The 15639-nt window shown below is 37.6% G+C and overlaps 1 protein-coding gene across 1 annotated transcript; it reads left to right on the plus strand.

Moving 5' to 3' along the window:
* Positions 1–709: 709 nt before the first annotated feature.
* On the plus strand, positions 710–15284 carry LOC127456667 (LIM homeobox transcription factor 1-alpha-like). The gene is made up of 7 exons (XM_051725129.1): positions 710–888; positions 8022–8239; positions 9956–10137; positions 10564–10641; positions 11011–11092; positions 11805–11966; positions 12062–15284. Exons 1-7 carry the CDS (start codon positions 710–712, stop codon positions 12196–12198), a joined length of 1038 nt encoding a protein of 345 aa, XP_051581089.1. The 3' UTR covers positions 12199–15284.
* Positions 15285–15639: the final 355 nt, after the last annotated feature.

Consider the following 15639-nt stretch of genomic DNA (forward strand, 5'->3'; position numbering starts at 1 on the left):
GCACAGGTTAGTTTTCCTATGGAGCTTTTGTGAGCCTATACAATTATCTAAGCATCCGTCGAAAGTTACACCGGACAACAAAACAGATACTTTCTCTTCAGTGGTAAGTGGGTGTATGTCTAGTCTACTGTCTGTAAAGTCCTTTAAAGTTTTTGTGAAGTTTGGTGTCACGTATTAGTAGCCTGTATTTTAGTGTTGAGAAAACACTGAGCAATTAATGACAGAAAGCCTATTAACTTACTATGTGCGGTATTTTGATATTGCCCAATTTAAAGACAGTCTTTATGTTTAAATAAAAATAATGTAAATGGTAATGTAGTACTTTGCAAGAGGTTGTTTATTAAATGTATTTTATTGGAATAACAAATAGCTATGTATCTTGCAATTTATATTATAGTTTGTTTTTGTAAAGATCGTGGGGGAATGCAGACTTAGTTCTCTTATAGGTTTCTTGTTTTGCAGTGGTTGTTTTCAATTTTACGTTATATTATATTACTTTTCCATCATCTTTGGAAAAACATCTTTACTTCACGTTTAAAAAGATGTTTTTAACCTAATAGGCCTATAACAGATTTAAAATTCTAGCTTTGTAACGCAATTCGGAAAAGTATCCATATAGCCTACTGTATATTTCTATTGCTCAAACTTAAAATGGTGTTAAAGTTACTAGATGAATTACTAGATGTTCATTTATTTATTTATTTCAGACATGTGGAGAAAGAGCGTGTGTGAGGGGTGTAATGAGCTCATCCGGGACACGTACCTGCTCCGCGTGCAGGACGGACTGTGGCACGAGCGCTGCCTGCACTGTGCGTCATGTCGCGAGCCGCTGAAAAACACCTGCTTCCTCCGCAATAAGACACTTTACTGCAAGCGGGACTACCAGCAGTAAGACATCCATACATTCTTTATAGATCTACTGCCTTTCGTATACTATCGTATACGCATATTTCAAGCAACGGTTTTTGGGGTTCAACATTTTTGTGACGTCAAGGTCCACTGTTGTCAGAAGTGTCGTCACTAAATGAAGGACGCTTATAATATAGGCTAAACATAGCTACAGCTGCACAGTCTTATGGAAGTTTGTTTACTAGTGCTTTTCGTTTGTTTTCACTCAATTCATTAGGTTTCAGTCAAGGAAATGATGTGTTCCTGGCTTCACTATTTACTTCTCTTGAATCAAATGTTATAGAAACAATAAGACGATTTATCCCGATCCATTCCACGATATTTTACTGATGTCTCATTTGATCATGATCTGTTTAGTCTTGTACTTCTTGGGCTCTAAAAACATTTCAAAGACTAGATAACGATACTCTTACTCAATATGGCTTGAAGTTCCTAAACTCTTTTTGTTTTAAATAAAATGTTTAATGGAAATTAAAAATTAACCGGTTGCAACATTTTCTAGTTTAAAATAGATTATTTTACCATGTGAAATAATTTCAGGCTTTTTTATTATAGGACAATGCAATAAATAGGCGATATACATTTTATTTCTCAATGAAACTGAGGTGTAGCGGTTTGCTTTCATTTTAATACCCATATAAAACGATGGATACAGAAGGATTGTAAATAATTTACTTTAAGTACTGTAACCAACGAATACATTGTTTTCCAAGAAATTATAATGTGCACAAAATAATTATCTCACTCGAGAACTTTAGGATAGTGCCAGTGAAATCATCTATAAAACGTTTTCACATACCCTATAGTCATTTAAACATCCTCCAAATGCAGTAAAATTGCACTGTTACACACGTCATACACTCAGCACCTCACATTTCTCCTTCACAATGACTCATTAAAAAAAAAATCATGTATTCTACATAAATAAGGAATATTAGAAATAAGCATAACCCTATAACATGCTGAAAAGTAATTAAATTAACTGAAAGACAGTAACTGTAATCTGATTACAAGAATTTAAAATGTAATTCATTACACTACTTTTTTTGAAAATAATAATAATAATAATAATTATATTACAGTTACTAATTACTTTGTACTTAGATTACACCCAACACTGGATTTATTACAAATTCTGCCCTGATATTTGATATATCATTATGCCTGTTTTTGCTGATGTTGATGCTTAAAAATAATGAATGTGCTTATTTGTTTTTGGGTTTTGTTTGTTTGTTTTTGCTTATTTACATGCCACCTCAAAGTTTTTACATGAACAACATTCATTCCTATTATTGTCCTATGATGAGTGTCTGTGTTTGTGTGTGTTTGAAAGAGAGAGATTGTGTGTGCATTGGGGGACTTGGCACAGTACTCCAGAAAGACAAGGTGACTGCAGGAGGAAGGGTCGCGGTGGGTCATGGAATGTGAGGAGGCTTTCATACACAAACACACACAGTTAGATCAGGAGGACAGCACTACTGACACGCTGTCAAGATGTGTTAAATTAGCAGGACCCATCGGCGTGGCAACGGCAAGCTGGGGACAGCATATGGCCACATCAACACGGTGCTCGGACCCCCTACTACCCCCAAAACTCTGTCTCTTTCTCATTCACACACTCACGTTCTTCTCACCTCCAAATAAAAGACAGCGTGCCAAACTACAGAGCGTAATGACCCAGGAAAAACAGCCAACAATAGTTATAGTCAATATTAGAAGTTTGATCACCAAATAAGGTTATTAAAGCTCTAAAACTGTAAAAAATCACATTCTTATAGTTGGGTAGCAGTTTCCACTCACTGCTGTCAAAAAGAGCTTGATGTTACAACTGCCACCAGGCTCTGGCTTCTGCAAAGCATTTGGCTTTAGCCCAGCCTAAATGATAACCAAACTGTTCCCCCTTATCACATTTTCACATTGAGTCCATCAAAAGTAATAATGATGGAAAAGTGACCACTGTGCTTTTAATAAGAGGGGTGAGGTAGCCAGTGAGGTCTCTAGGAGAGTAGAGGATTTGGCCATATGTTCTGGGTACAGGAGTGCCTTATGCAAGAGAATATGAGTGTGTGTTTGTGTATGTGTGCATTTTTTGGGAGAGGGTGTAGATCCCTGCATGTGAAGTATGTTGAGGCATCTGGATAGGTTGGTGCCCACTGGTGCCCCTGCTTGATGCCCATCCGACCGTGAGTTATTTGACCTGACCAATTAGCCACATACTCAGTGCTTGGCTGGCACTCCTGCCCAGTAGCCCAGTGCTTCACTATGGACTCAGCTAGCTGACCCAGCAGTTACTGACCAGGTTAAGGAGCAGCTTTACTGTAATTGGGCCAGCAGACAGCTCTCTTAACAGATATTTCAATATCTTATAATGGTGATTAATTTAATTTGGAATTAGAGTGATGCTCAGAGTTTAAGTATGGTAGTGTTAAGAAACAAGTAGCTAGAAAATACATCTAATCTCCAGATTCTTGTCTGTGATCAAAGGGCGATTTAAAGGAATGTTCTGGATTCTGTGCCTGTTAAGCTCAATCGGCAGCATTTGTGGCATAATTTTGATTACCACAAAAAATATTTTTGACTCGTCCCTTGTTTGGTTTTGTTTTTGTTTTTGTTTTTAAAACAAAAATCATTGGTTACAGTAAGGCGATTAAAATTGAAGTCAATGAGGCCCGTTCCAAGGGCATAGGTTTGGTCTGAATATTTAAAATTAAAGTTGGTATTAAGGAAATGCAAAAACATTGATCTGGTAATATAGGCAAAATAAAATTATTTTCTAATACAACAAGTCTCATTTTACTATTTCTCTGGCCCATCACAATATAGTAGCCTGTTTCTCTTTCTCTCTCTCTCTCTCTCTCTCTCTGAAGAATCAACAGGTTTAGAACTGACCACTACAGAGCTGCACTATATGAAGGAACATTTTTATATTTAATATCTAAACTTGTTGGATTATGCGTCAACAACATATTATGTGATTAACCGGTAATGTGTCAAAATCAAATCAAATTTTCTTCAAATAGATCTACATCAAGAAAACAGTGATATCCAAGGGACATAAAGTGACATTCTTTCAAATGTATTATCCAGAATTTAACAAATGGAAATCTAATTAAAGGGTGGGCTAAATTGTAAAAGCTACTTATGCAAAGTGAATTCTCAAATTAGACAAATTATGGGGAGAAGGGAGCACTGACACCACTTTACATTTCCCCCCACTTTCTGCTCTCCAACTCCCTTCACTTCCACATTATCTTTTATCATATTGCTAATCCACGCCATTACCTAAACAGTCGTTCAAATTCAAAGCTGTCTTCCTAAAAAGGGCACTTAGCGGCTGTAAAAAGCAGAATCCATTGGGCCGATTGCAAAATTCTGGATGTTTTTTTGTTTTGTTTTTTACTTTGACAGAAAACATTTGTATATGAAAAGTATGCTTAATTAAATCTATTATTTTGAAGTTATAGACCTAAGATACAAATAGAAATTTGCCCTTGCAATCTCCAGAAAATTATTGAAAAAATTTAGAAACTACTGTGATTGGTGCATCATAAACAGCGCTGAGAAAAGGAACAGGTGACAAGTGACAATGCCATTTATTCGCTGCTTCCGAAGTAGTCGGAAAATAGTTTACACATGAATAAGGAAACAGAGAAGCTTTAATAGGTATTTAAAAAAAAAAAACTGTATAAAGTTTTAAGTATTTTTTATGAGGTAAAATTACCCAAATGTTGGTCGGAATACTTCAGATTTTCTGAAAGTTGGTAGGGACATGTCTACTTGTAATCGATGTGTAACACAACTTCACAGAAGAAGGGAAGGAGAACACAGGGAAGCGGGTTTTCCAGGCTCAGGTAAGACTTTTAATCGGCCAGTTCAATGCTTCACAACTTTACAAACTCATCAGCTTCACAGGCATGTAGACTTTTAAACACATTAGCTTCACAAAACACAACAGTTTAAACGCAACAGCTTCAGGAGCACCGTGGCCTTCCTTGTGCCAGACTCTCTCTCCCTCTCTGGCGGTGGCGTGGCTACTTATATGCCGCTCTCCCCATGCTCACTGGAATTAGAGACAGGTGTTACACATAATCTAGCTCAGGTGCAAGCGCCCTTATCGCTTTCTCTCTCTCTGGACAGATGCTTGACCATGCCCTTGCTGCCACACAATGTTATTACACTAAAATCGTGTAGAACAGAGATTTTATCACACTCAACATCTTGTGGATATACCTATGAAATTTTGCATTTTTACAATAATGGTCTGGCCTTACTTTAACTGTGATTTTAACAATTTTTTATTGAGTCACATATATACACAGAATCAACAATTAACCCCCACTATTACTCCTCCCCATCCCAATCCCCAACCCCACTCTGGCCCCCAACATCCCAGTGGTCATACATGATTATAGACACACACACACACACACACACACACACACACACACACACACACACACACACAATTATAATCACACATCCAGAAACACCAGATATCCGCCCCATTTCCCCACAAACAAGTTCAATTTCCCCAGTCTTTTAAATGACCCTTCTTCAAAGGCTGCCGCCCTCCCCATCTCCGAGCACCACTCCTGAAATGAGGGCGCTCCGACATGAAAATATTTTCTGTGGTAATCAACAATATGCTACAAATGCTGTAGATTGAGCTAAACTTGTATTGAGTCCTTAACATTCCTTTAATGGTCATAGTGCATAGAGGTACAGTACAATACCTCATTCCTCAAGCATTAGTCTAAGAAGAGCAGTTTGGAATAATAGTGGAATTAGCATTTTAATATGCAACATAGCAGCTCCCTCAGAAGTCGTTTGAAGCGTTTCAAAAAGATGTAGGAAAAAATTAACTTGGCCAGTGCAACTATTGCTGTCACTGTGGTGGATGTGTGGCCTTGTGTTGTTTTTGTGTAGATTTGGCTGTACATTTTGGCTCAAACAGTACGTTTTTTTACTGATTACTGGTAACTACAGGACATTGTGCAATTTTTAGAGGTTTGTTCATCAATACAGCATTGTACCACAGGTACAACTCGAGCAGCATAGTTGTGTATAATCCTGAAATTCTTTATTCGAACAGAATCTCATCAGGCTACCAATTTACTGATTTGCTTTTCACCATAAAAGCATAGATGTTCTTTTTAAATTCAGCGTGACCATTGCCTACCGCAGTGTGCTGCTGCTCAGTGCCATCCTTTTCTAGTAATCGTAGTGAATACACTGAAATATTTCATATCAAAACCCCACAGACTCTCCATGACTGAATTTGAAAATAAAAGGTGTTCATGAGTAGCTGGAGTGTGTGCTAGATTAGGCATTTCTAACATTTATCAATATAAACACAATTATATCTTGAAACATGGTGTGCATCAAATTCTACTTAATACACACTGGAACCATCAACACACTGTGTCTACCATAGATGCTCTTGTGTGTAATGTAGAGAGCAGTCACTTCTTTCTGTCCCTCCTACTGAACTCTCGAGAACTCTCACTGGTTTCCCCAGCAACCCCAGGGCAACACTAATAGGTCTCAACAATGCAAAGCTTTGGGATATTTCAATTCATACTTATCAGAAGAAGATACATTTTTTGCCATGCTCCCATGCACCTAGCTGAGCTACACATAACAATAATAACACCCACTGATCAATAGGCAAAATCCTATAATTGGTACAAATTGTAACAGAGAGACAGTGAAAAATAAGAAAAAAAATAAAATAATAAACATTAGCACACATTTTTAATGCATGAACATCCTTAAAGGGAAAGTTCACCCAAAAATAAAAATTCTGTCATCATTTACATACCCCCATGTTGTTCCAAACCTGTGTGACTTTCTTCCGTGGAACACATAATGTTTGGCAGAATGACAGCTTCAGTCACCATTTATTTTTATGGAAAAATGTTGCAATGAAAGTTAATGGTGACTGAGACTAACAAAATGCCTGTTATCTCTTTTTGTGTTTCACCAAAGAAAGAAATTCATACAGGTTTGGAACAACATGAGGGTGAGTAAATGATGACATAATTTTCACTTTTGGCTTAACTCTTCCTTTAAATATAATCATTGCCCTGGCGGTAAAGAAATACAATTAGATAAGTCTAATTCATTCAACCATCCATGATTGAAACATCTTGGACTTCTTTGTAGCATAAAGGGGTAACCTGTCAGTCTGGGTTTGAAGCACCTCTGTGGACATGTCTCTCTAAGCCTCCCTGTCACGCTCACCCCAAACCTAAGACTTCAGCTCTGCCCTCCGCCCCCCTCTGGGCACGGAAATCTCAGGCCAGTTTGACAAACAGAAAATGTGGTGTCTGCCAGGGCAGGACAATGGCAGTGAGGCTCTGGGCCAGCTCCCTTCTTTGTCTCAGTTTGGTTAAGTCGAGTTAAGATTATTCCCTGGACCGGCCTCGCCCGCCAGGAGGCATGATTCTTTCCCTCCGTCTGGAGCCACAACCTGCAGAGCTCCTTTCTCCCCCCTCCCCGGGAGCCCTACCCCGGACACAGTCGTGGAGACGGCAGCCTCTGTTTTAGGCCCTGAAACCCAGCTCTGGTTGCCAGGCGCTAAGATGCACACTCACCATGCTGTGGGTATGCGTCTGCGTGTTTTTTTTTTTGGGGGGGGGTGGGGGGTTGATTTGGGTGGAGGGGAGGGCTAGGGAATATGGCAAGTTCTTGTCTCATTCCTAGATGGACGGAGCAACTCTGCAACATTTCTGGAATTTCTGAGAAGGGAAAATATTCTAAAGTTTGAAAAGAAAAGATCTGCTATCTGTATACTGAATCTTACAGCAATAATTAAACCAAAAATTAAAATTCTGTCATCATTTACTCACCCTCCTATTGTTCCAAAACCATAGGCTGTGAGTTTCTTCTGGGAACGCAGTAGGAGATGTGAGGCAGAATGACAGCTAACATTCTGCCTAACATCTCCCTTTGTGTTCCACAGAAGAAAAAAATCATATGGGTTTGGAATAACATGAGTAATTATTGGGTGATCTGTCCCTTTAAGCCATCATCAAGTGACTATAAGTTATGCACACAGCCCACAGTTAACTTGTTTAGACACTCTAAAAAGCACTTTCATTCTTTGTTAGGTTGTTTTGGGTACGGTGCAAGGGCTGCACGGAGGTCATCTCTCCAGCCGAGCTGGTGATGCACGCAGGCACTGCAGTCTTCCACCTGCGCTGTTTCTGCTGCTGTGTGTGTGCATGCAGGCTGCAGAAGGGGGACCGCTGTGTGCTTACAGGGGACAGGCTGATCTGTGCCAGAGACTATCACAACCAACTGGCCAGCCCGACCACCTCCGACTCAGGTATTGTTTTAATACACTCAAATATTCCAGATTAATAGTGAGACATTACAGTCTTCTTTTGACAAACCATACGCTCACAGGCACTGCAATGATTAAGATAGATTCATTGATATATTAAAGTAATATACATTCAACTAAAAGTAATAAATATAAACTTTTAGTTGAGTGATACTCTCTTTGCTGCCCAGAAGCTAGATAGGTTGGGTCTAATTCATGTGGCATGCTGTATAGCCCTTGATCTGTCAGACCACCTCTATGCACAAAACCATGCACAAAAATACAGCTTGCATTCTTTATCACTGTGATATAATTTCAACAATACACTAATTATTATAAATCTATTGTATGTAAGATATACAATACTGTAATATATCAAAATTTTATAAAATGTAAAAAGATCTGTAAAGTAGCACCTTCATGAAAATCCTGTTGTTTAAAGTTACTGTGTTATCCGAGTTTACAGTTTAACAAAAAACCCAGCCAAAACCTCACAAAGGGAACTTCAGTTGCAGTCACTGTGATATACCATTTGTATACATAAAGAATTACAATATTTATATTCTACAATATATACAGTAGATGAAAACTTATAAATCTCTTTATCATTGCATTTTTAAGATAATTAAATGAATATTCTGGGTTCAATACAAGTTAGACTCAATTTTGATGATGGCATAATGTTGATTTCCAAAAAAAAAAAAAAAAAAATGTATATATATATATATATATATATATATATATATATATATATATATATATATATATATATATTATTTAAAGGTGCACTTAGCAATTTTTTTCCTCATTAAAAAAGTTTTACTCCTACAGACATGAATTGCAATTTTACAATATATGTAGGAAATCATGACCACACATTAAAATGAAGACTAAAGATATCAGTAGCTTGTAAACCTCCAAAGCTGTTTTATTCTACATGGAGAGGGTCCGCACATGGGGGCTGCCATTTAGAATCACATGACCAGCCAAATACTACTCACTTAATCTCAGTAGCCATCCTGTTATTTGACACTTTCACTCATTGATTAAAGTAATCATGGCTGACTGTGAATACTAAATTTCTACAATGGCATTTGAAACTGAAAACTAATGATTTTAAATTATGCTGCATCCAAGCCGCTAGGTGTCAGTGTAAGTCACAACACAAAGACAAACGTTACTGAGTGCTCCTTTAAAAACATTGTGGTGACACTTACAATGGAAGTGAATGTGGCCAGTCCATAAACACTAAAATACACACTGTTTCAAAAGTATAACCACAAGATGTAAACATAATATACATTAACTTAATTTTAGTGTGATAAAATGGCTCACTACTTTATGTGTTAGTAGTTCTATCCAGTATTACAACTTTTTTGCCATGACCACGAAACCCTGTAATCCCAGTATTGGATTTAACTTTACACAGATCAGGTTAATAAGCAATTTTATAACACTAAAATCATGTTTACACTTACTGATTACATTTTATGGCTATACTATATAATGTGTATTTTAGCATTTATGGACTGGCCCCATTCACTTCCATTGTAAGTGCCTTCTGTAATCTTTTTTCTTTTTTAATAATAAACGAGCGATGAGTTGATATTGTTTTTTTTTTTTTTTTTTTTTGTGGTAAGAAATATTGTACCACAAGTTATAAGCTCTTAGGCACTTATGTATAACAAGGTTACCTTTACTAGGTTACCTTTACTACAGGTAAAAGTGAAGATGATGAGGAGGAGGAAAATGATGAAGGGAACATTAAGACTGCAGGGGACAGTAACACAACAGGAGACATGGAACACAAGAGACCCAAAAGGCCTCGTACCATCCTCACAACACAGCAGAGACGAGCTTTCAAAGCTTCTTTTGAGGTCTCATCCAAACCATGTCGAAAGGTCAGCCATTAAAATACGAAAACAAAAACTTGGCTGTAATGTGACTGTATATTTAACACAAGCTCAAGCACTTTAAATGGCTTGATAATAGTCTGAATTCATCTTAACTTACATACTAATAATTAAACTACTTTTATGAAGAAATATACTTGTTTAATTCAAATGAAGAGTTATAAGTATGATAGTGTCAAACTTTGTTTTCACTCTCCATACATTTAAAAATACCTTTTAAAAATTGCTAAGGAGTTTTTTTGTGCAGTGGTAAGGAGTGATCCCCCTCTCCAACTGCAGCTGGTCTGCAGCATTGCTGTATCTATCTTTGTTGATCTGATACTCCAGTGTGGGTCAGTTCATCAGTTAGTCTACATGACCATAGACCATGAAGGTCACACTATGGCTCTCTTTCTGTCTTGCTCTTATTGTAAGGTGAGGGAGACGCTGGCAGCAGAGACAGGATTGAGCGTACGAGTTGTTCAGGTCTGGTTCCAAAACCAAAGAGCCAAGGTAATTTGATTTGCACACACTCCCTCCCACTCACTCCCTCACACACCCACACACACACACACACATTGAAAGAACATTAACTTATGCGATTGATAACAGAAGTCTTTCTGCAGTGTATGAGCTTGCCAATAAGGAAACAATTTGTGAAACTGATGACATATTATGTATAGATGCACTTAGATTAGATCCTTTCAGGGTAGCTCTGTGTGTGTTCTCTGCCTTCCTTCGCATTACTTAAAATAATTTTCTTATTGACTATACAAGTTTGCATCCAGCACAGCACAGGACATGGGATTAAAAAGAGGACACATTTTTAATTATGTGAATGCTTACAAATCTATGTCTCCCTTTCTTTGTGATGAACTGTAGATGAAAAAACTAGCAAGAAGACAACAGCAGCAGAAGCAAAGTGTGTCTCCTCAGGAGAAAAAGATCCAAGCACAACACACTGGTACACAAAGTTCACAAAACTCTTGACTCTGCACACACATCACATTCTCTGGGTCTCTTGTATACTGGATGTAGCATAAACTCATCCTTTTGGAGAAGGTTTTAAAAAGAATAGATCGCCCAAAAATGAATTATTTACTCACTCTAATGCAGTTATGAATTATTTAATCACTCTCATGTAGTTCCTAGTGGTGCTCATAATTTTTTTTTAAATGGTATCGAGACATCCCTAATAGTGATGTCTGTCATCATCTGTAAAGACAAAAAAACACATTAAAAGCACCATAAAAGTAGTATGTACACCGTGTGTGCTGTATTCCAAGTCTTTTGAAGTTTTATGGACTACTTTTACATACTCTCTATTGGTTGGACTACTTTTCTTTTTTTTTTTTTTGCTTTTCTTTATTTCTTTATTTGTTTTTATACTTTTACGTTGCTTTTATTGATGTATTTTTGTCATATTTGGATCTTTACAGACATGGTCACTATGAAATGTATTTGTATGGAAAAGAGCAGAAAAAATAACAGAACTTGATTATAACTAGATTTTTTCTGTTCTACAGAAAATATAATAGAGTGATTTGAGGGTGAAGAGATAATGACAGAAATTATATATTTGGTTGAATTATTCCTGTAAGTAAAACTACATCTGGATTTAAAATCCACACTGCAATACCACTGTGCCCCTTTTCTTCACATTTTTATATCCACAGCACCCTCTTGTGGAAGGCTGCCTGCTGAACTAGAGAGTGCAGGTTCATATGTCTCACTGCCGCACCAGAATATCGGTCTAGAGTCACAGAGCTTCAAGCTGGACCCCTTCAGACAGGGCCTCACCCCTCCACAGATGCCTGGAGACCACATGCATCCTTATGGTATAAAACACACACAAGGCTCAAAAACAGAAACACTAGAAACACATTTTGCTCTTTGCCCATCCCATTCATCATCTCTCTCTCTCTTTTTATAGGTTGTGACACTTTCTATGATGATACGGATAGTGACCCTCTGTGTCACTTTGCAGACTGTTTGTCATCCAGTGAACCCTTGCTCTTGACACCCATTGACTGTTTGTATTCAATGCAAGACTCTTACTTCGCGTCTTGAGCGTCATTTAGATGCTTTAGGAGAGATGTATAGAGAGAGTGCATGTGTGAATGTGTGTTTACTGCTTGTGCGAGTACTGTACTTTTGCATGTTTCAGGACTTCTAGAGTAGGTGGTGACTGCCGACAGTTGAAATGTACTGTGATGAAAATGTGTAATTTGTATTTATTATGTTTTGTGTGTGAACTGGACTGAATTACAATACAATGCTCAGTGTCTGGGGAAATTATATTATTTAAAAAAATCTATATGACATACTATACTGTATATTCTGATACAGCTGATTCTGATCCCATATCCCCCACATATACAGTTTATGCTGTGCATTTTCGTAATGCATGTTGGTGATCGAGTACTTTATAGCAAATTCTTTGTATCCACACCAATGCCACATCATATATACAGTATACTCTCTATTTCACATTCTTTAGCAGCATGCAATGAGAGCTGGCATTTGACTAAACTCAAGGTCATATTCAGTCTAAGCTTTCAGCACCTCCTACCATGATGCATATCTCTGTGGCACTTTATCGAAACAGGACAGTTGTCTACCACTGGTCACATCTCCCACATCTTTAGGCATACAGTTGAACATAAACAAAGACCACATCCTGCCACAGTCTCCCATGAATGCCTACATTATGACTCTCTTCTCTAGCCCTAGCCAACCTGCATACTTGCATACTTTTAAATCTCATGGGCTCTTATGTGACCATCCCCCCCCCAAAAAAACGGAATGTTGGGGTTGCCCTCTGGAATGTGCCCATGTTATAGTTTTGGGTATGTTGTACTGTGCTGGATTGAGGTTGAGGATAACTTCATGTGAAAATGTATGGCATGCCGCAGAGACAGCAAACCTTTCATACTTTGCCTCTTTTGCCCCAGCCATGAACCCTCTCTCGCTGTCTGTACCAGGTTCACATTTCTTACTGATATCAGACCTTCAGGTGCATGAGCCGCAGGTCATTGGGCAGGAACAATTTAACTGTCTCTGTCATGTGCCCCTGTCAGCCGAGTTTGCAGAGAAGAGATAAGGTGAACAGCAGTGTGTAAATGAGAGCAAGGTTAAGGATAAAGGGATAGCTTACCTAAAAATGAAAATTCTGTCATAATTTCTGTCCAGCGGTATAGCTAGACCCTGGCTGATAGGGCTGAAGCCCCGGATCTTTAGAATGTTTTTTTGTGATAAAAAAAGAAAGAAAAAAAAAGAAGTAAGGCTTAATGTTCATTACATCAGGGTACAAAAGCAACAAGGCAGGCTGCAGTTCTGGCTTCAAATGTAAATTAATTCTGGTCAGTGAGCCCAACTTGCATTAACTAACTGTTCGCACTTTGATTTTACCTGCTGTTCAAGTTCATCAGATATGTTATGAAGGCCTCGAGTGGGAGCTTTCTGTTTTCTCTCACAGGGGTGCAGCTTTTCTGTATCAGAGGCACTGAGGTTTTATTATGCAAGTCTTATTTCTAAATACATAATCTATAAGCCTTATTTCTAATCTGCATTTATTTTTAACAATCCACACACCAAGTAGATTGAATGCATGCACCAGTCAACTTGTTTGGTTATTCGGGTTCAGTCGGGAGTCTGTACGCGGTAATAAAGAATGTTTATTGCAATGGAATTTCCTCATACGCAACTAAAAATAGCAGAACAGTGAGCTATAAGCCTAAATTGCACAATACATTGGTCTTAAAATGATAAAATCTCACATTAAAGTCAAACTAAGATGAATGCCTGTATATGCGCTCTGCCCTTGCTGGTTCACCTTTCCATGTTCATGGAGATACGTTATGAAGGCCTCGAGTGGGAGCTTTCTGTTTTCTCTCAGAGGGGTGCAGCTTTGATTTTTAAATGGTTTAAAATCAAATGACATTGAACTTGTCTAATTATTGTACTTAAGTCTGCACACTAGAGCAAAAGGGAAAATGTCTTACAGTTTATCAAGCGTTGAAACTTTACTATGTTAAAAACAACCTGGAATCATGAAACCCAACGCAGGTGTTTCGAGATGCGTTTATAAAAATTACAGTTATTTTAACTTTACTCTGTGATGTTGATGTGCATATATATATAAAATACGATTTCGATAATAAAGTTGTATTATTTTGCGAATAAATTCGTAATAATTTGAGAATAAAATCGTAGCATTATATTAAATTTCATGGGAGAATAAAGTAAAAATTATTAGAATAAAGTCATTGCATTGTGAGAATAAAGTAGTATATTAGAGAGAAGAAAATCTCAATATTAGGCTAAACAGAGCATCATCACAACGATAGTACGGATGCTGAGCCAGAAGCTTCATTAATGCAAGAGATTGATATGGAGGATGTAGTTAAATCATAGGCCTACTTTACTTTAGGATTTGGCAATAATGCAATCCTTGGTCTTTTGGCTACAGCAGTTCCAATCAGTGGTGTAGCCAAGGGTCCTGGGCCCACCCAAATTAGACCAATGCAGGCCCACCCAAAATATTAGAGATTATTCTTTTACTTTAAATGTATATTTATAAAATAGTTGAAAAAATGCATAAATTCTGATTTCTGAAAGTGTGAAATAACTGTTTGAATGCTGAGCTTCGCTGTTGTTAAGGAAAATGTAGTAAAAAATAAAATAAAAAATGGGGCAAAAACTTGGCCCATCCATCTTTATTGAGGCTCACCTAAAAGTAATTTCCTGGCTACGCCCTTGGTTCCAATGGTTTTTCGCTTCACTTGAGTGTGAGCCTATATCTTACGCCTCCCATGACCCATGTTAAAACTCATGTACTAATGCACACCTCATTCATGAACAGAGAGCTTGCAAAAACTTCCCACAAATTCAGCTCAGTTGCATATCCAAGTTTTCTCCCTGGTTAATGGTGTTGTATGTAAAGACCCAGACACTCCTCTTTGCTGTTGTCCACCACATCACTTTCCTTTCAATTTATTCTCAAAATACTACAACTTGAATCTCATACTGCTTCGAAATTCTTCTCGTAATTTGTACTTTATTCTCAAAATATTATGATAAATGACAATTGCAAATTTAACTAGTTAAATTACTTTGATTTTATTGTTAGCGTTAGTTTCTGCACAATGAACAAATGAGCCGACAAGTTGTAATTTTCGCTTTGATTCGCAGTTTAAATAAAAACCGTGTTTAATCAATTTATTGTGCGCCTGATGTTTGCTCATATAAAGTTCTGAACAGGTGTCAGTGGTGTGTGCTTAATATAGGCCCTAATTGTTATTTGACAGAAAGGGTGGTCATGTTTTAAGTCATGGAAGGAAGGATTATTCTTATTTTTATATTTTAATATACCCTGTGGGCTAAGCCCCGGATGTCACTGAAGTCTAGCAACGCCCCTGTTTCTGTCATCACTCTTATGTTTCAAACACATGACTTTCTTGCATCTCCGAACACAGAAGGAGATGTTTGGCAGAATGTTAGCCTCAACCA

Source organism: Myxocyprinus asiaticus, chromosome 19 (genome assembly GCF_019703515.2).
Source record: "Myxocyprinus asiaticus isolate MX2 ecotype Aquarium Trade chromosome 19, UBuf_Myxa_2, whole genome shotgun sequence".
Classification (NCBI taxonomy): Eukaryota; Metazoa; Chordata; class Actinopteri; order Cypriniformes; family Catostomidae; genus Myxocyprinus; species Myxocyprinus asiaticus.